The sequence below is a fragment of the Bombyx mori genome, chromosome 3, assembly GCF_030269925.1.
Source record: "Bombyx mori chromosome 3, ASM3026992v2".
Classification (NCBI taxonomy): Eukaryota; Metazoa; Arthropoda; class Insecta; order Lepidoptera; family Bombycidae; genus Bombyx; species Bombyx mori.
Genome location: NC_085109.1, coordinates 14,289,829 through 14,311,035, shown reverse-complemented (window position 1 = coordinate 14,311,035; position 21,207 = coordinate 14,289,829). Strand labels below are relative to the sequence as shown.

At 39.2% G+C, this 21,207-nt stretch overlaps 1 protein-coding gene across 18 annotated transcripts in view; it reads right to left on the bottom strand.

The window, feature by feature from the left end:
• Window positions 1-21,207, bottom strand: part of LOC101739129 (pericentrin) — a 101,638-nt gene that overhangs the window by 26,497 nt on the left and 53,934 nt on the right. For 14 of the 18 annotated variants that reach the window (XM_062677046.1, XM_062677049.1, XM_062677050.1 and 11 more), the window contains 9 exons: window positions 19,913-20,045; window positions 19,366-19,472; window positions 18,525-18,643; window positions 18,218-18,344; window positions 17,580-17,747; window positions 16,339-16,389; window positions 14,544-14,900; window positions 14,124-14,243; window positions 13,288-13,464 (listed from right to left, as the gene is read on the bottom strand). In XM_062677046.1, coding sequence (XP_062533030.1) covers window positions 13,288-13,464; window positions 14,124-14,243; window positions 14,544-14,900; window positions 16,339-16,389; window positions 17,580-17,747; window positions 18,218-18,344; window positions 18,525-18,643; window positions 19,366-19,472; window positions 19,913-20,045 — 1,359 coding nt within the window. The remainder of the gene's footprint in view (window positions 1-13,287; window positions 13,465-14,123; window positions 14,244-14,543; window positions 14,901-16,338; window positions 16,390-17,579; window positions 17,748-18,217; window positions 18,345-18,524; window positions 18,644-19,365; window positions 19,473-19,912; window positions 20,046-21,207) is intronic. The other 4 variants (XM_062677047.1, XM_062677051.1, XM_062677063.1 and 1 more) reach the window with 2 other exon arrangements.

Below are 21,207 nucleotides of genomic sequence, written 5' to 3'. Positions count from 1 at the left end.
CATGGTATGAGAAACAGGTTCCACAAGGTTCGTCAGGACTGTATTTTGCTACACAACTGCATTCGTTTTTACACCTTTCTCACAAAAATGTACCTCTGTTAAGCCCCAATAAGAAACTCCCAACTATACCATGAGCGAGGATGGAAAATGACCTCATTGGACACGCGGAATACGGTTGCTCGCTTCTTCACTACTGTGTGCGGACACCTTATCATTTCGTTTGTTGTAGTTCTCTTCTACGGTAAAAATTTTTTCATCCGAAAAAAGAATTTCCCGATATTTTTTTCCCGCGTACCGCTTCAACAAAGCGCGGCATCTCTTCAGTCTCAGGTCCATTAGACGAGCATTCAAACGATGTCCTGTTTTTCTTCGATATGCCCGAAGCCCTAAGTCTTCATTTAACACCCTTTTCACCGTGGTTCTGCTTAACCCCATCTGAAGGGCCAACAGTTTCTGCTTACGTTTGGGATTTCTTTGAATTTTTTTTATTTTTTTTTTATTGCTTAGATGAGTGGACGAGCTCACAGCCCACCTGGTGTTAAGTGATTACTGGAGCCCATAGACATCTACCACGTAAATGCACCACCCATCTTGAGATATAAGTTCTAAGGGTATCAGTATAGTCAGTATAGTAATTCGCGCCTTCACAGCTTTTATCACTGCTGGAGTGCTAACAGACCGAGGGCGACCACTTCTTGACCTGTCATCTACACTAGAGACTTCATTGTATCGTTTGATGGTACGATAAACGAATCTTTTGGTTATATTCAAATTTTTCAGTATGTTAAAAATTTGAATTGGCGCGTAACCGCAACGATGCAACGCAATAACTGCAACACGGTCTTCTTTAAGCATCCACTCCATATTTAAAAATAAGTAAAATTCTAAAAGTATACATTTTTATTTTCATGAACAATTCGAAATTCGAATTCAATAAACTTTTTTGTGGCCAGCATTCTAAAAGAAAAGTTTTTACTGTGTGACAATACTTATGACCTGACTAGTTATTTATTAACAACTTACACAGATTCTGTAATTTTACTGCTAATTTAATTTATTTTGTATCTGCTAACCTTTCGTACACTTTTGGTGGAAAGAGAAGAAGAAGAGAATAAAGTCGAGCTAACGCTAAAAGCTCACGTAGTAATTGACATACCGACATCCGTAACAAAATAGGTTCATACGAGTATAAGCTTTACATCAAACTATTGTATTAAGAATTGATTCCTTCAATATAGTGTCTTCAGATACAAATTCAAATTGACAAATTTGTCGACAAAATATGGGATGTATGTTTATGGAACTAATGTCTATAAAGGCAACGTTTTTATTGTCCAGATATGTACCATTTTATAAGAAAACAATTTACATACGCAATGAATACTATACAATTAAAAAAACCGTACCTAATAATGTATGAGCAAACAAAGGAGATATCTGCATAAGTTATTTTGTTTTTCAATTACGATCTCACAAAGGAAGCTAAGTGTGGATGAAAATAAATCATGGAAGGGATCACAAAGAGCTCAATCTGGCGCCCTTCAAAAAACCAATGCACTTCACAACCGAAAATACATTAAACTCACCGTCAAATCGGGCAGCCCCATACCGACGAACCCCTTAACGTAAGTCCAAACGAACATCACAAAACTACACTACATATTTACACAAGGCCTGATGGAAAATTATGGAAAAATACGCAGAAATTCTACATGGATTTTGTTAATGTTATTTATTTACACATTGTAATGACAACGTGTTGTATGTGTTATTGGATGTGCGCAGAGACCTTACGACAGCAAAGCACTGTGTGCAGCATCGGGACCGACTGAGCCGAACGGAGATGTATGATATTGGGCGGCCGTTCATTAACAAAGATTGGATGTGGTAAAGCTCGAGTTCGTTTTTTAGTATTTGATTTAGTAATTTATTAACTATTGTTATTGTAGTTGTATTCTTTTTGAATTAAATTTATAAATTATATGATCATTGTGTCAAAATTCAACAGCATTGGCATATCTATACTAATATAAATATATATATCTACAGTGGTTTTTACGGATGTTAAACCATGCATCCGATTGACTTGAAACTTGGTACACATGTAGAAAATACATGTACTTAATGGATAGGCTAATATTTATATGAGTGTTGGACTCCCTAATAATAATGACAATAAATAATAATGTTCATTTTAAATAAAGCCCAGCGATGCGGGCGAGTACGGCTAGTTGTTTCATAGTTTCTTGACAACAATTCCCTGAGAAACGCTAAAGAATATTTTAAATACTTTTAGTCGGATCAGAGCTTTCCATGTCCTAAAATTCCAAAACGTATCAAAAACTTGACAAATATTAAACGAAACTGAACTTCTACTAAAAACAACGTTAAATTACAAAAAAAAAACGTGTGAAAATGCCACATCCAAATTTTATCCACATCTTTGTATTACAGAATAGTTATATTTATCCCTACTCACATATGCGACTTCACGTGTGGATATGTGTGCGTACGAGCTCGAAGCACGTAGGGTTGGCATCTATTCCTATGTCCACGCATTGTTTATTTTCCTGTTGGTTTAAGGACTATTAAATTGTTACATAAGATTTAATAGCCAAGGGACAGATGTTCACAACTGTTCAACAACATTATCAATGTTTATAAAGCAGATCCGATGTGGCACTAACTTTAAATCAATGCATGTTTTCTTTTAGTTTTACAAATAATTTTACACGAACAAATCTTGGGTTGTGAAAAGATTTAGTTGATTTCTTGAAGTAGTTGATAAAATATATACTTGAAAAAAATCTGAATGCTCATTAATTAGTAAGTTTGTAATGTTTGAAAATATTTTGGAACGAAGTTCCTTATTGGACGATGCGGAGGGGTACCCTAACCGGGAAAAAACGTCCGTAACGTAAGATTTTTATTATTTATGTATAGTCTTAGTATGATGGCTATACAGTGTCTACTATATAGTCTACATGATGACGGTTATTATCATTATTCATATAAATAGCCGTTTCTTTGTATATTATTATTATATATATTTTTTTATAAATCGTTGTGAATAAAATAAAGTTGATACCTTTGTAAAGTAGTTTTTTATTTATTTATATCAATAAAAAAATCATAATAAAAAATGTATACCCGAATAATTATTTTCTTTATACCTCGAATAGAACTTAAAATTAATATTTTTATAATAAGGAACTTCGTTCCTATCCGGTGTCCCACAACACCACAAATCTTTTTTTATAAGTTTTAGAGATGGGGAAAGGTTTTTTTCTAATATTACCCCTTGTTTAACATTATTCTTCGCCAACGCATACAAGACTAAACACATGGACAAGTTTAAATTATTAACGATATTCGCAAAATCGGTCATAATTTTAAAATACATTGGCTGTTCTGGTAAATGGGTCAAAACGTTCGACTTTCCAGAGTCGTAACGCAGTTAGCGTCTGGTTTAAACTGACCGATGGTTTGTATTACGACACGGTGGACCTTTGTAGTCCGATAATTTACCACTAAAAAAACACAGTATGATTTTGTAGTTAACTAAGACTGTTATTTATCTATACTAATCTATACTAATATTATCTATACTTCTATACTTAATATTATAAAGAGGAAAGATTTTTTGTTTGTTTGTATTGAATAGGCTTCAAAACTACTGAACCGATTTGAAAAATTTTTTCACTGTTTGGAAGCTACACTATTCCCGAGTGACATAGGCTACAATTTTCTTTTTTTGAAAAAAAAAAAGTTTTTTTTAAATAAATTGTGGATCCTTACTAATACTACAATAATGTATAACCCAAGTTGTAAAAAAAAATCCTAAGATATTCTTTACATCGCGTGTGCTGCGAAAACTATTGATGATAGAATAAAATAATGTACTACGACTTTGTAGAACACATTATTATTTACAAAAAGTATCGCGACAGCATATGTCTAATTATTTTAGTTATGCCGCAATAAGTGTTCTTTTATTAAAAAAAATAAAACAACGTCAAATATCGTTGAAATTTTTGTTAAAGACCCGAGCGGAGCCGAAGCGGAGCCGGAGCGGGCCGCTAGTACTATATAAACTCACAAAATATTTCTGAATTATTAAGAAAAGAATATTTTGAGGCGTGAAAGGCTGTTTGAAAAGGCTATATTCGCCATTTTTTCATTATTATAGGAATTATTATCTTTCACTCCTCGATTTGATGCAGAATAAAGAAAAGATAATTATTCTTTTTTTCATGGAAACGCATGGGTCAGTAACCTAGTAACCAGTAAACGTTCAAGTAATTGCAAGAGCAAAGCGAATTTCAATTAGAACAAGCCCAAACACCTAAGCGCAAAAATGATAATACCTCAAACACTGAACCCCGCCTTTTTAAAATGAATCAACCCTGAGCAATACCCAGTAGACGCTCATTACACAAATTAGAAGAGAGAGCGTCTGTCTATCCCGTTTATTAGGGTCGTACAGATCTGAAAGCGAATTAAATCAGCGAGGGGTCGAGAGCCTGATGAATCACGTAGGTATCGGAAATCCCGACTGTCATGTGGTAAGTGGTAGTGGGCTGAAGGTAATGCAAATTTCATTATAATCTTTAATCTCAATTGGCTTAATGTTTAGATACAATTTAGGACTTAACAAAGATAATGAACGTTCTCAACTCCGATTCAGTTTTTTGTACGTATTCTTTAGTAGTTTAGTTTTTTTTTAGTCTTTAGTAGTTTAGTTTTTTTTAGTTTTATTAGTAGTCATCGTGGCCTAAAAGATAAGACGTCCGGTGCATTCGTGTTGAAGCGATGCAACGGTGTTCGAATCCCGCAGGCGGGTACCAATTTTTCTAATGAAATACATACTCAACAAATGTTCTCGATTGACTTCCGAGGTGAAGGAATAACATCGTGTAATAAAAATCAAACCCGCAAAATTATAATTTGCGTAATTACTGGTGGTAGGACCACTTGTGAGTCCGCGCGGGTAGGTACCACCGCCCTGCCTATTTCTGCCGTGAAGCAGTAATGCGTTTCGGTTCGAAGGGTGGGGCAGCCGTTGTAACTATACTGAAACTTTAGAACTTGTATCTCAAGGTGAGTGGCGCGTCTACGTTGTAGATGTCTATGGGCTCCAGTAACCACTTAACACCAGATGGGCTGTGAGCTCGTCCACCCATCTAAGCAATAAATAAATAAAAATCTTTATGTTGGGTAATGAATTCGAACATGGTAACAATGCCATATCCACTAAATAACCGTAACTACTCATATACGAAATACAAATTACATATGACTGAGGAAAACTGAAAAATAATTTAGTGTAATGTATAATTTCAAATTACCAGTGCTATTCATTAGGGTTGATATCTTGTTAAGTACCAAGATACGTAATCAAGGAAACATGTACTCCGCTTTAGATGTATGATAGTTGTTATTCCATTCTTATTTAGTGTCTGCGTGATGCCAAACCAGGCTTTTAATTAATAACAAAAATGAAAAATCCAAGTCCAGTAGGTCTTGCCTATTAAGAAAAACTTAGCTAGTTCACACAACCATTGTTAAAAGCACGTATATATATGCACGTTGATTGCCATAGCCAAAGCCACAGGCATAAGCATTTGGATCTAGTTTTCATTGTAAACTTCGGCTAGCATTTAATGTTTGTTTCAACAATATCGATTTACATGTAAGGTCTGGTTTGTTTTCAAAACCAGACCATATTACGTGATAAAAGTCTAGAGGAATATGACTCAAAAGAGACGGCATTGCGACCGCGTCACGTCATATCGAACTATTTCCCGATTATATCCGTCCGTGTAGTAACAACATGCTAGTTGTCCTACCCAAATGAACTTGACAGTGATCTTGGGGTTCTAATGGTTATAGGACTTGTCGCGTGTTCTCATGATTCCGTATGTGTTTGTGGTTAATGTACTGCGGTTCTGTCAGTGCTGTGGAACACCCTTTATATCCTTGCAATTAACATATATCATGTCTCAAATGGTGTCATTCGCGTTATAGGATCAGTGATCTCCTACGGGTCGTGAAGATTTCTTTCCATCTAGGCTACTGATGAAAACAACATGTATTAAAACGCAGTATCGGCAGGAATGAAGAAATCCATACCAACTATCAAATGCGAAAAACGCGCGGGAATTCACTACCAACATCTTTACTCTGAATTTCGAAGTAATACAAAAGCTCAAAGCTTCATAGAATTGATTTTACAACGAACTTGTTACGGCCTGGCCACGGGGATCGGCGCACACTGTATTATTATCGAGATCTAGCAGAACTTAATTCAATCTTGCGTGACTTTATCTTTTTTTGATTTTACGTGTCATAAAATGTTAATATTAGATGTTATTTCGTATTTCTAAATAAATAAATAACATTAATTATTAATAAAAATCATTTTTTTTTTTGCTTTAAAAATATTATTTTTAATACTGCAACTTTGTTCTAAATACACAAGAAATATATTTTACACCCCTAAATATATTCTAAAGACTAAAAAAAATTCGCATAACCTTCTACCCATCTTCCTCCGTCGAGTAAGTTTCTTCTCCCATGTTCTATTGTGGATCTGAACCTATCATAAATCGGTTAAGTACGTCTCGATTGGTGTTAATTCTGCTTGTTTTCCTGCTGAAATACTCGCGATTCCTCCTATATTCCTTATTGTTCGCTTCTTGAGCTTCTTCTGCTAATTGGTTAAAGGTAAAACGCATGTTTCAATTACTTCTTTTGAGTGTGAGAAGATTTTGTGTATACTAGAAGGCATGTAGTACCAGGAATAATGTACTAAATAAAGTTTTCTTGTCTCTTCGGCATATGTCTTGAACTTGTCAGGATCTATTTCTAAGTCGGATGAAAGTGCCTCCAAGATAACAGAAACGTTTGATTAAATCCAGATTGATCCCTGTTATGTTCGCTTACATCTCTCCTATATAGATTGTATTTTTGCTGTAAGACTACATATTAACATTTGAAGTGATCGTGGAGGGTTTTTACAGTCCTCTATGTCATAATATTGTAGTATTTTTTCAATAATAAGGTTATTTTGACCTTTTTTTTATTACTTGAGAACCATATATTAAAAATATCTCGCTTTTTCATTGCGCTGAAAAAAAAAAAAAATGTATGAGCGGGGCAAATAGGAGCAAGAGATTCTAACTAAATTTCAAAGAACATTAACCGTAGAATGCTATAACAGTGATTTCCCGGTGTATACACTTGCATACATTTTTAAAAGTCAACACTAATACAAAAAGAAATTTTTTTTCAAGGACTACAGCAAAAGCGTAATTAACTAATAACATTTCAATATTATAAGGTTCAAACTTACCTTAACGTATCCTCGATGATATAACAAACGATAAAAATGACCAATTATAGCACTTTAAACGACAAGAACAGACCTGTTCGCATTTAGCAATAAAGCAAAACTAAACAATACACTCGTGCTAGTACGCATGAGCTATGTTTCGAGACTTCCCCTGTGTTGTATGGTGTTACACACTTATAAATTTTATTTAATATCGGTTATTTAGTTATACACCTGTGCAATAAAGGGAGTTTTAGGAATATTTAGAAGAGGATTATTTTTAATTAAGTTCTGCTAGATCTCGATAATAATACAGTGTGCGGCGGTGCGAACAGCGAAGCGGTGGACGAGGCGACCATTCGCGCATCACCGTTTGCAGGCCACGGGTACTCACGTTCGCCGCCGCGACTAGTAAGGAAGTCCGACAGCGAAATGTCTATATCGAAATTATCTCGATATTGCTTACAAATTAATAGTTTTTTGGTTCAGGACCTATTATTTGGAAAAGATTGTAAAGTACATGATTTGAATAAGAATCGGAGTATACCTAAAGATGGAGAATTCCACAAGAAGTACGAGAAATACTTTGGGTGGCTAGACTTCCAAATAGCTGGTCTAGCTAGTATTTCAGCTATATTTTTTTATTGCTTAGATGGGTGGACGAGCTCACAGCCCACCTTGTGTTAAGTGGTTACTGGAGCCCATAGACATCCACAACGTAAATGCGCCACCCACCTTGAGATATAAATTCTAAGGTCTCAAGTATAGTTATAATGGCTGCCTCACCCTTCAAACCGAAACGCATTACTACTTCACGGCAGAAATAGGCAGGGTGGTAGTAGCCACCCGTGTGGACTCACAAGAGGTCCTACCACCAGTAATTACGCAAATTATAATTTTGAGGATTTCATTTTTATTACACGATGTTATTCCTTCACCGTGGAAATCAATCGTGAACATTTGTTGAGTACGTATTTCATTACAAAAATTGGTACCCGCCTGATATTCGAACACCGGTGCATCGCTCAACACGATTGCACCGGACGTCCGTTAGTTAGGCCACGACGACTTTAAAAATAAAAAATAAAAAATTAATAAAAAATATAAAAATTTCGGCGTTAATTTTTCGCGGCGAAAACAACTAAACTCATTTAATCACTGTACTATTCGCCGCGACTACCGCTCGACTCCGTGGCTCGCGCCGTCCGTATTCATGCATTTGGTTTGCTCGCCCGCCGCATCGCGCGATTCGCTCGGTACATTTCGCCGGTCGCTTCGCCGGTCGCCGGTGCGCGTGGCTTGTTAGGTATAGTAACCGGCAAACATCGTGAGCAAATGACCTTGACTGCGCAGAACCGAATTTTAGATCACTTTGGTGGTGAGGGTGAGGCGCGACGGCAGGGGAAATCGTATCGAGCGCGTTATTGGTAGATCAGTCGAACCTTGCGTCCCGCACCGCGCCTTCGTTCAGCTTGCTCCCAAAAGTACGCTTGCGTACAGTGAAAAGTCTATCGTTACTAATCGTTAAGTTATATTTTGTTATAATTGCTTGTTGACTTTGTTGCCATTGCTATTTGTTGAGTGTTTGTTGATTTTTTATAAAAAATACACTATGCCGCGACAAACTGGTGTAGTATTCAAAAGAAAGGGTAGAAAAATTGTGTACGACGTATATTGCTTCATTATAAAACAGGGGAAGAATGATATTATGGAAAAAGTAAAACAGACTTCGGAAGCAACAAAAACATCAGTGAGTACTGTTAGGTGCATTATTAACGAAGCTAAAGGCTCTGGCTTGCTCATCGTGCTTGGGACTCCGGGTAAGAAAAGATCAGGGAAGAAGAAAGTTACCGGAATGGATAGTTTCGTTCAATCTGTAATAAAAAGATGTAATCATAATAACTACATAACAAGCAGCGAAACTCCGTACCGTAGAAAGGCTTCGATTTTTTAAGAAGATACACATTTTAATGGCTCGGAATGAAGTTTACGACGAATTATGAAAGAGCTAGGCTTCAGATGGAAAAAAAAAACAGAAAATAATCGGAAGCTGGTAATTGAAAAAAGTAACATTCGATTACTACGAATCGAATATCTTCAAAAAATAATTAATTATAGACAAAAAAGAAGATCGAACCGACCGAGTCGTAAACTACACCGATGAGCCCTATGTCGACTTATCACGATGATGGCGACTCGGGTGATGAAAACAGTGATGATGATAATGGTCAAGATTATGATAACGAAAAAAAATTACAAATACCAGCTTCGCTTCAACTGAACCAAGACCTGGCAACAGCTCTAGTTTTGACTTAATAGAAGGAATATCTATTTTACCCCAAGATTAAATTATTATAATTATTAACCTATATTTTTTGTTGATGTTCTAATAAATATATAAATAAATACATATGTTGATTTTAATAATTTAATTGCATTATGACGCAGAGTAAATAAGGTTTTTGCACGTGAGTGTACCATGCGCAAACTTACCCCCACTACGTCAACAAATGCTCAAGAAGTTTGCCGGCTATTATACATTTCTATGCGCTTGTTTTAGTCGCTAGACGCTTCGCCGTTCGCACCGCGCGAATATTCGTATCGGCGAATGTCCCGTGGCCAGGCTGTTACATTTCGTTTTTACTATATGACCTCATCATCGAGACGCGAGAGCAGAAGATATAAATTAAGAACTATTTTCGTTACAACTCCGATATGATTTCGGGCAATGTCGTGATATTGAAAATATTTGTATATTTCTTTGCAACTGTCTGTCCACATAAAATTGTAATGAAGACGGTTAGACGATAGCAGTGGTGCAATGGATGTGATCGTCCAACTCAGCAAAATTCATATCGGATGACATGTTCAAAATGTCCACCACTCATGACATTGTAATCCATCCTACCATCCCACGATAGTTGTTGGAAACCCAACAAATTGGTATAAAATCTTTTTTATTGTTGTCGTTGTGGTTTTGGACATTACATTTGAATTTTGAATTTTGGAGTTTTTTAGTTTTGTCATTCTCTTTTTTCCGTGCTATTGTACGCGATTTATAAAATTTCTAAAATATACAAATTTTATACGTACAATCCTCGCGAGTTTATTTATCAAGTTCCTTGCCCATCCTAATCATACAGTCCACTACATAAATTGCTTGCCGATATTTTATTTTTTATTAGGTTCCTTGCCCATCCTAATCATACAGTCCACTACAATAGTCTTGTCTATTATTCCAGAAAATAATCAAGCTGAAGCTGACTATAAATAAAGCATAGTGAACAGTCTTTATAACGTGCAGAGCATTTAAAATCTAAGTGCATATCAATTTGAAGCACACACTTGAAGTTTTTATTAGCCTATGGCTAGCCATACAAACTATATTTTTGTACAATGGTTCTAAGGTGTTCTCCTCGGTCCGTCTGTATTTAATTGCTTTAGACATGAACTGAAGACTCACCAGCTGTAAAGTGGTCAGTGAAGTCGAAATATATTGCAAAGCTTTGCAAAGATATTGCTTACTCAATTTGAGATTAGATTTTCGTTCTTTCGGTAGATGCGACGGTTTACGATATAACCGAAATTTTAATCTCATATGTAAACGATGTGGTCTCCACAATGCACTTCCCTTAATACCACTTAATACCAAGTGATATGATACCAAGTAATACCAAGTATCTAAACATTTAACAAACAAAAGAATATTATGTCGCGTACTACCCATCACTTTTAATGCCTGAATGAACAATTAACAATTTAAGGGGTTTGGGTGACACCCTGGATGGTTTAGATTCACAAATCAGCCCGGCAGATGGCGCTGCAGTCGGTATCTAGGTTATTTATCTTTCCTAGAAATAATTTATATGGCAAAACAACGTTTGCCAGGCCAGCTAGTAAATATATGATCTTATGAATGGTGCGGATGTGGTATTATCATTTCCAAATCAATAGCTCGCGTAACGAACGAAGATAAAAGTATTGTTCGAGTTCTATTAATACGAAGCAACACGTTAGTTTTATTGAATTGTAAAAACGCGATGAATCACATCTATGATATTTTTAAAATTGTATTCTGAAGTAAACTGTGAGTAACGTCGCACAATTATGTTTGGGTTCGGTTTTTGTTAGAAACATTTCCGCTTTTCTTTTTAGATAAACTTGATTTTAGAATAGTTCGAAGATTTATAAATAAGTAAGAATTTATTTTCAGACAAAGCATTGGCTTTTATTATTTATTGCGTAGATGGGTGGGAAAATACAAGAATACTCTCATGTGGTTTATTTTCTTTATTTATTGCTTAGATGTGTGGACGAGCTGAAAGCCCACCTGGTGTTAAGTGGCTACCGGAGCCCATAGATATCTACAACTTAAATGCCGCCACCCACCTTGAAATATGAGTTCTATCTAAGGTCTCAGTATAGTTACAACGGCTGCTAAGCCATTCAAACCGAAACGCATTACTGTTTCACGATAGAAATAGGCAGGGCGGTGGTACCTACCCGTGGGGACTCAAGACGTCCTACCACCAGTAAAGTGGCTTGCGATCGAGATGCGAAAAATATGACATGCAAAACTAAATATCCCTTTTTTTTTCTTATTTAGATGAAGAGATTTGTATGGTCTAGTGCTAGTGGTGCCAGGGGAACTCTAAGTCTGGCAATGACTGCCTCACCCTTCGCCGTCACAGTGTGACACGTGGCTGTGTGGCGACATACATAGGCGCTTTCACAAGGCGCTTTACGTTCAGTCTAGTTAATCTTTACCTCAACCTATGCTACATAAACAAACCTAGAATTTCTCAGGCGAACACCGCAAGCTGTTGACAAGTTGTGAAAGCGTGACGCGTAAAACATAAAAATAAACCGGAGTTTGGAAATTAGCCAGTTCATCAATGAAACGTTGCGCCAAGAAACTTACGATCGTCCAGGAAATAATACATCGCGCACCGAGACACAAGCGTTTTGTTTAATTATACGAAATCTTACAGGATCTTAAACGGATGCGGGATGAGAATTCATCACGCTGTTAATCGCAATGGAACATTTATTATGTAGGATATTGATTATTTTTGACTACCTCTTCCCCCGCTCAAGGACACATAAGATTTCTAAAGCTCCACTTCCCGTTGTTACTTAAGATGATATCACTCTCAAACTCTGTGCCATTCAACTACTTTCTGAGAATCTTCTAGCACGCATTAAAAATTTTTTGAATACGTTGTTTCCCTACTTCGCCCGCTTGACTGTGTGACTATTATTTGTGTGGCGCAGAGTGGGGCTAGGAGTGAGCATCGGGGTAAGGCGCAGAGTGGGGCTAGGAGTGAGCATCGGGGTGAGATGCAGAGTGGGGTTAGGAGTGAGGATCGGGCATAGGTCCATACATACATATAGGTTACATCCATAGGTCGCTGGTTCAAATACGGCTCGAAGGACCAAAAAAAAATGTGAGGGCACAGAGATGCGATGCAGTAGTAGTTGTTTACGAATGTTAAGTCTGGATTTTACTAACTCACTTTAATACACCATCACTTACAAATGTTCTACTTTCTACAAATGTTCTATGTTTTACAAATGTTATATGTTAATGTTTTATTAATATATATTTTTTTATTGCCCTTGTAGGCAGACGAGCATACGGCCCACCTGATGGTGAGTAGTTACCGTCGCCCATGGACTTCAGCAATGCCACGGGCCAAGCCTCTGCCTACCGCTGATAAATGCTAATGTTAAATGTTACGGTCACGAGGACCGGAGCCGACTTCCGCGTAACCAAGTTGTTGTACGACTGTTGTTACTGATCAACTGCAACTTTAAATAAACGTGCAGTGTGGCGTTATTGTTTACTAAGATGTTCGGCCGTATTACACCGAACAAAACTACTAGACCAAAGAAAGCTGAAAACACAATTAATGTACTAAATAAAGAAGGTACAATATCTGCGACGCACTGACCTGCGCGACATCTGCGAGGCGCTCCCGCTGCAGCTCGAGGTCCTGGCTCCGCTTGAGCAGCGCGTCCTGCGCGAGCCCCAGCGCCCGCAGCTGCGCCCGCAGCGCGCGGAACGCGGCGCCCTCGCCCGCGGGGGGCGGCGGGGAGCGCGGGGACGGATCCGACTCCTGAGACTTTATCTGTTCACATGCAATTTGTATTTCCGTCGGCTCCCTTACATTGAAACACGATTTAATTAAGCTTTAAATAAAATGTTCGATATCCAACGTCTCCGAGCAAGACGAAAACACACAAATCACGAATAGCGACCAATAAGCACGTTGACTTTCAGCAACAAGAGATCCAGACCCTTCTTATATAGCGGAGCCGGCGGACCACTAGAGCAACAAAGCGGCCACAGGTAAAAACATTAGGTCAGTGCGGCCTGTTCTCTGTGTTTTACCTGTTCTCACACAATATTGCAGTGCAACGGAAACATCATCTCCAACAGCAGACGGCGGTATTTGTATTAAATGAATCGTCATTATTTAACACCAGTTGGACCATTTATATAACACTTAGTAGATTCACACCAGATTCATGTCTTACTGCTTTCTATGACAATGCCATCTAACCGCTAAGTTAGAAAGTGTTACAAAAGTATTTTTTTCGAAAAAAAAAAACTATACCACTAGTTTGCTTTGCCTATTGCGTGGATTTTCATACGAAAGTTCAACTAGAGGCCATGGTAGAATATGAAATTGACAACTTGGATTTAAAGCATGTCCAATCCAACGGCTATCTTATAAACAAAAAGAGAGGAGGCACACGTGGGAGTGTAGCGGCGCGCTGGGTGTACCTGCAAGTGTTCCCGCAGCGACACGTCCTCGCTGGGCTCGCTGCTGCCCGCGGGCGCCGCACAGTGCGCGCGCTGCAGCCGCCGCGTGCGCGCCGCCAGCGCCGCCGCCGCGTGCCCGCACTGACAGGACACTTCGATTCAGACACGGCCAATAACAACGCCAAAACGAAGCAACACTCACTCATTTCGTGTCATTTATACATATTACAAGTTTATAATCTGTATTGACACAGGATACTTTTAACATTTTTTTTATTGCTTAGATGGGTGGACAACCTCACAGCCTACATACCTACCCGTGCGGACTCACAAGAGGTCCTACCACCAAAAATAAAATAAAATAAAACATAAAACCAGTAAAAAGTAATAAAATTTAATTGAATTGTTAGCGGATAACAGCAATATATAAGCCAGACATACCTGTTCATCGACAGTCCTCATGAGTTCAGCATATTTATCCTCCTGCTGTGCGCACTTCACGCAAGCAACCTCAGCATCGTTCTTCTCACTCTTAATCGACTCCAATTCTCCCAACAGTTCTCTCATTTTACCGTCCCTTTCATCGATAGTCTTCCTCATTCTTTCCAGCTCTTCCAAGATCTCTTTCTCGTGTTCAGTCTTCTGCTCTAATTGTGTTTCTAAAGTGGAGATGATGTCTCGTAGCAGAGTTATCTTTTCTTCGCTCGCTTTGATTTCATCGTCGGCCTGAGACTTCCGCGCCTCAAGTTCAGTTATAATTTGGTTCATTTCCCTGGTCTGAGTTTCTAGATGCTCCACCTGTTTGCAATTGTTATATTTCTAATACAATCAATTTTTTTTTATTACTTAGATGGGTGGACACAGCCCACCTGGTGTTAAGTGGTTACTGGAGCCCATAGACAACTACGACGTAAATGCGCGACCCACCTTTAGATATCAGTTCTAAGGTCTCAGTGTAGTTACAACGGCTGCCGCGCCTTTCAAACCAAACCGAATTACTGCTTCACGGCAGAAATAGGCAGAGTGGTGGTACCACCCGCGCGGACTCACAAGAGGCCCTACCACCAGTAAATTTAATATATATAATTACGAAATGATGCAATTCTATTACATACACTGCAAGTCTACATGATTTGACAAAACGACATGATGTTTAATGTGTTTGTCAATTATTATATCGAGGGGTGAAAGGTTATTTGGTTTAAGTGACATTTTTGCAACTTTACGTGAGAGCCATTTATAGTACACAATTTGGAAAACAATATCGTAACAAAAAACTTCTTCAGCTTATGAAAGGAGTAAATTTAATTAATGTTCAATTAAAAACACTGAATTGTTGATGCTAATATACGAAATAAAACGGACCTTTAATTACAACGATAAATGTCGATTATTACCCAAAATGTCACTTATGTGACACTATAGTGACAAATAATCTTTCACCCCTCGATATGTAATATTGTTGTGGGTCCTCTTCGTATATTCAATCTACGATTAGTGAATCATTATTAATAATTTTGAAGAAAATGCAAACAATAAATACAAGGTGCATTAGTGAACAACAAAGTAGTGCATTTCAAGCTACACAGTGCAACCATATGTACAAGAGTACACCGCACCACAAGGTTCTACTTTAACAGAGTGAGTGAGTGAGTGAGTGAGTGTGAGTGAGTGAGTGGGTGTGAGTGCGTGGGTGTGAGAGAGTGGATGTGAGTGGATGTGAGTGAGTGAGTGAGTGAGTGAGTGAGTGAGTGGGTGGGTAGGTGGGTGGGTGTGAGAGAGTGGATGTGAGTGGATGTGAGTGGATGTGAGTGAGTGAGTGAGTGAGTGAGTGAGTGAGTGAGTGGGTGGGTAGGTGGGTGGGTGGGTGTGAGTGAGTGGGTGGGTAGGTGGGTGGGTGTGAGTGAGTGAGTGAGTGTGAGTGTGAGTGGGTGTGAGTGAGTGAGTGAGTGTGAGTGAGTGGGTGTGTGTGAGTGTAAGTGAGTGAGTGCGAGTGAGTGGGTGTGAGTGAGTGGGTGTGAGTGAGTGAGTGAGTGAGTGAGTGGGTGGGTAGGTGGGTGGGTGTGAGTGAGTGAGTGAATGAGTGGGTGTGAGTGAGTGAGTGAGTGGGTGGGTGTGAGTTAGTGAGTGAGTGAAAGAATGAGTGTAAGTAAGTGAATCTGAGTGAGTGAAAGGGAGTGAAACTGAGTGAGTAAGTGGGTGTGAGTGAGAAAGAGTGAGTTAGAGAGAGACTTACGTGCGCATAGTGCTGGCGACAGTCGCAACACGAGAGGCGCAGGCTGTGCATCTACACCGAGTTAGTACCGACAGTGAAAAAAACGTAATGATCCTTTTTGTGCAATGGTTATATGAAAAAATTATTCTATGAAATGTTATGGTCACCTTTACTGACCTATTTTTAATGCTGTTAGTCAAGCTACAAGTGACTTTTATATGTTATTCAGAAACAAACAAACAACGTACTCGCGTAGTTTAATACATTATATTTGAGTAAATTTAACTTGGTAATTATAAAGTACTGAGTGTGTGTACTCAGACGATAAATTCGCCTGGATTTTTTTTTAATGACAAATGGAAGGGTGATTATTTTGTCAATAAAACAATTACCCTTCCTAATTAATAAGTAATGTATGTAATCTTCAGCATTAAGGATTATCGACCCAATGAAATTCACAAAAGTAGGAATTAGGAGGTACATTTTATTTCCATTTGAACACTTTAGAGTTTACTTTCCAGATTAAAGTCGATATTTAAATATTATGCTGAATACCGTCATATCTCTTATTCGTCCACATATTAATTAAATTGTAGAAGTAGTATAATTTGAATGCATACTCGTCTGTAATCCGACAGTAGCATTTGTAAAAAATACTTTATCTATTTGGTCCAGTAATGTGTTAGCAGTAAGTGAACTATATATTATATACGTTGCAGTGAAAGTTTGAATCTGAATAACAAGGTTTTGCTGAACGACACAAAAAAAACGCTAGTCGCCGATATTTACAAACATTAGTAAAAATAGACCATCACCGGGTTGCAAACGAAATAAGGTCAGGTGCAAAATAAAAGATTTAATTAGACATTCAATTCGATCGCAAAAATTGTACCAAACAAAGTAAACTACAGCCTGTACCAATACAAAGTCTAAACAAAAAATGACAAGTCAATGCAAGAACAAGAGTGAACTGACAATCTCCTCATAATTTGTACTATAGATTTGCAAGAGAAGGTCGACCAGACGGATATACAGAGGAAATGAAAAAGATTTTTTTTTTATTAATCTAAAAAGTTTTTTTTATTTCCCTTGTAGGCAGACGAGCATACGGCCCACCTGATGGTGAGTGGTTACCGTCGCCCATGGACTTCAGCAATGCCAGGGGCAGAGCCAAGCCGCTGCCTACCGCTTAATTGGGTAGGGAATTTTAGCAGATGTATGTATGGTCGTTTGAGTCGTGGTGAGTGCACACGAGAGCGCACCTCGCTGAGTATCCTGGCGTTGTTCCGCAGGCGGGCGCCCAGCCGCGCGTTCTCGTCGCGCAGCTCACCCTCCCGCCGCGCGAACTCGTCCCGCTCCCCCTCGCGCTCGCTCGCCTGCTCCTCCACGAACTGCCGCGTCGCGCGCAGCTGACGGTTGGCCGCCTCCAGCTGCAGCAGCGCGCACGCGGGGTGGTGAGGCGGGGCGGGGGCGGGGGCGCACGTAATGCGCGTTACGGACAGCCGCGGAGTGGACGGGTATTGTCTGGTGAGGCTTTATAGGAAAGCTCCAGGACTCACGGCGACAGACTTATCAAATTGAAACTTGAGGCCGTTATTTAGCTGTTACTTAATTACGATTTATGCATTACAGTCACAGTACAAATTTGTAAATATGTAATGGATGTTGTGAAATTTAATTGAAAATGAAATTAAGGTACATCAAAGCATGAGTTTGAATCGTTTCAGACCGCTCAATGTGTACATGCATCCATCAGTACAGTGAAATGTTCAATGGAGGGATCCTAACATACGACATTTTATAGGTTAAGGTTAATGGCGACCTGATGTCATTCCGAGCATAGCACAAACGACGATTAAGCTGAGGGAGGGAGGGACAGGGAGGAGGGGTGGCGGCGTACCTGTTGCGCCAGGTCGTCCCGCTCCCGCTGCAGCAGCTCGAGGTCGGCGCGCGGGGAGGGCGGGGGCGAGGCGGCGGGGGGGCGCGGGCCGCGGGGGGCGCACGCGGGGGGCACGCACGTGCCGTACCTGTACAGGTTAACGTCTGTTGTTACTATTTGCATCCCTGAGGCGCCCCGGCAAGAATTCCATTTACATAGTATAAAACTAGTCGATCTGTATGCTTGTTCCCAACTGTAAAACTACACTATAACAACAAATCTGTGCCTAAATATCACATAAACTTCCAAATATGTAATATCCACCGACCCTTCCACGACGACGTCGCTGGAGGCCATGAGCTGCGCGATCTTCACCATGGCGGCCTCCAGGTCTGAACGTAGAAGATTCTCCCGCTGAAGGCACTCAGACATCGCCTCCTCCATGTTCTGTGGAGAGGGGGAGAGATGATATCGTTAGGAGCCGACACGGGGTAATTCTATACTAATATTTAAAATGAGGTAATGTGTTCGTTTATCCTTCATTCTTGAGATTTTTTTAAAGTGATAATTTCAGGTCAGGAGCTTGACGTAAGCCATTTTTTACCCCGAAAAACATCTTATTCCCGCGAGAAACTACACTGATATTTTTCTTTGTCCAAGCGTGCAAAGTCGCGTGTAATAACTAGTTTTCTATTTAGCATTATTTTACCATATTAATAATTGGATAATTCTTAGAATCTTTTCACTCAAAAACTCATATACTATTAACAAAGAGACTCACATTTTAAGCACGGTCTGTCTGTAGCCATAAAATATATATCTATACTAATATTATAAAGCGGAAGAGTTTGTTTGTTTGAACACGCTAATCTCAGGAACTAATGGTCCGATTGGAAAAATTTTTCAGTGTTAGATAGCCCATTTATTGAAGTAGGCTATAGGCTATATAACATCACGGTAAGAACAATACAAGTGGAGTATCAATAAATAATATTTCAAAATAGGGGTTTAAATAGCTTAACATTCTATAATTCAAAAATATTTTCACTTTCTACGTAAATGAAGTGTAATGAATGAAAGTAACTATTCCACACGTACGGAGTCGCGGGAAAAAGCTTGCGTATATAATATATCAAACTTAGTTAAATTATAAAATATGCATTTCATACTTTTCTGTGGAGCTCGCAGTTATCGCAAGACTCTTGTTTGGAGTCCAAGTCTTGAACTAGCGCGGCTACCTGCGCCTCACCCGACTCCAGCATCTTACAGTCGCTCTCTGCAACGACACAGAGACGTAAGTACTGTGCTGTTTACACCGACTTACAATTTCCGCGTTCGTTAGTAATTAGGTATCAGTTACTGCTTACATAAGGCAAAGGAGAGCTATGACTCATCAGGGGGTCAACCGATATTGTTTAATTACGTTACTAAGTGGCTACTGACGAGCTTTGGTTATCAATAATAAACAGTTTTCTTAGTTTACACGAACAAAATATCAATATCAAAAATGAATCTCAATCTTGAAGTGTCAGTGATTAAGGTCGCATTTCGATCGTTGAGCGAACACGAGAACAAACAAAGGAATATGCGTTAGCAAGAAACTGCAGAATTTGAATTTGGAATATCCGTGTCGCCCGCCGAGCGGCGAGCGCCTGTCCCCCTGGGAACCGCCCCCCGGGGGACCGACCCCCACCGCGCCGGGGGCGCGACACTCACTGCGGGCGAGCCTGGCGGACAGGTCGAGCAGCGAGTGCGCCTCATTGCGGAGTCGCCGCAGCGAGTTCTCCAGCTCCCGCTTGATGTCGGCGCTCAGGTCGCGCTGCTGTTCCAGGAACCCCACTAGGCAATCCTGGGGACCAACGAACTTTACATTAGAGACGATGCAGACGTACAATTGAAAAGTCCTATTAACACTAAACATACCGTAACGGGTCAAATGACCTATTTTGTAAATTTTGCATTGAAAATGCACGTATCATCTTATTGCTTTTGCACATTTGACTTCATGACTTTTGCTTACCAATTAATCTACAGTTATTATACAATTTTTGTTGTTTTATTTGTTAATTTTGAGTAATACTTGAAATATACCGTTATCTACCCGCTATGGTACAAATAGGTACCAATAAGTGTTGGTATTATAGACGAGAATTGTAGTCTCCCGTATGGATGTGGATGGAGTAGTATGTATGCGTCGTCGTCCGGACGCGTAGCGTAATGTGGTAAAGGTAAGTAAGTACCTGAGTAGGCGCCGTCGGTGTTCGGATAATAAATGAAATACGACACCTTGCACACTAATTAAATGTTTATTAAGATTTACACTTAGTCCACACGAAAATACAACACGGTCTATATTATTAAAATTATGAAGAATAGAAGGTTATGAGCACTGAAGAGATTCAGTTTATAAACAGTACACAGAAGACACTTTACACGACAGTACAGTAACGATAGACACAAAGAAAGCGCGTTATCACAAGAGATGCAAAAGCTTCGAAAACAATAAAACAGTATATAATTAGCGAAAGCGACGTGCGTTCAGTACGAGGTAAGTTTCGACTGGGCGTGGCTAGCCGCGATCAGCTGCGCAAGAGTATATTTTCCAGCTACCCGCGACATTCCGTTCAAGCGCGCGTGTCCACAGCGCGAACGAACGGGCGACCAGCTGATTGACGCGGCACGATAAATTGTCGTGTGTGTATGTCTGTTTTATATGTAATGTAGTAATAATATATTAATAGATATGTTATATGTGTGAATGTATACTCTGTGTGTATTAATAATTATATTAAATAAATATATTATATAAGTTTTATATTGTGAAGAGTAAATGTGTATGTGCATGGAATGTGGGATAAGCCCACATCACTCCCCCCCAGAGACCTGGTTAGGGGCGATAAAAATCCGGGAATCTGACATGTCGACCGGAACGTGTAGTTGTAGGTGCAGTTCTGTCAGGTGGTGGAGCTACCGAAACATCAGGTTCAGGTATGACAGGTGAAAGTGTATTA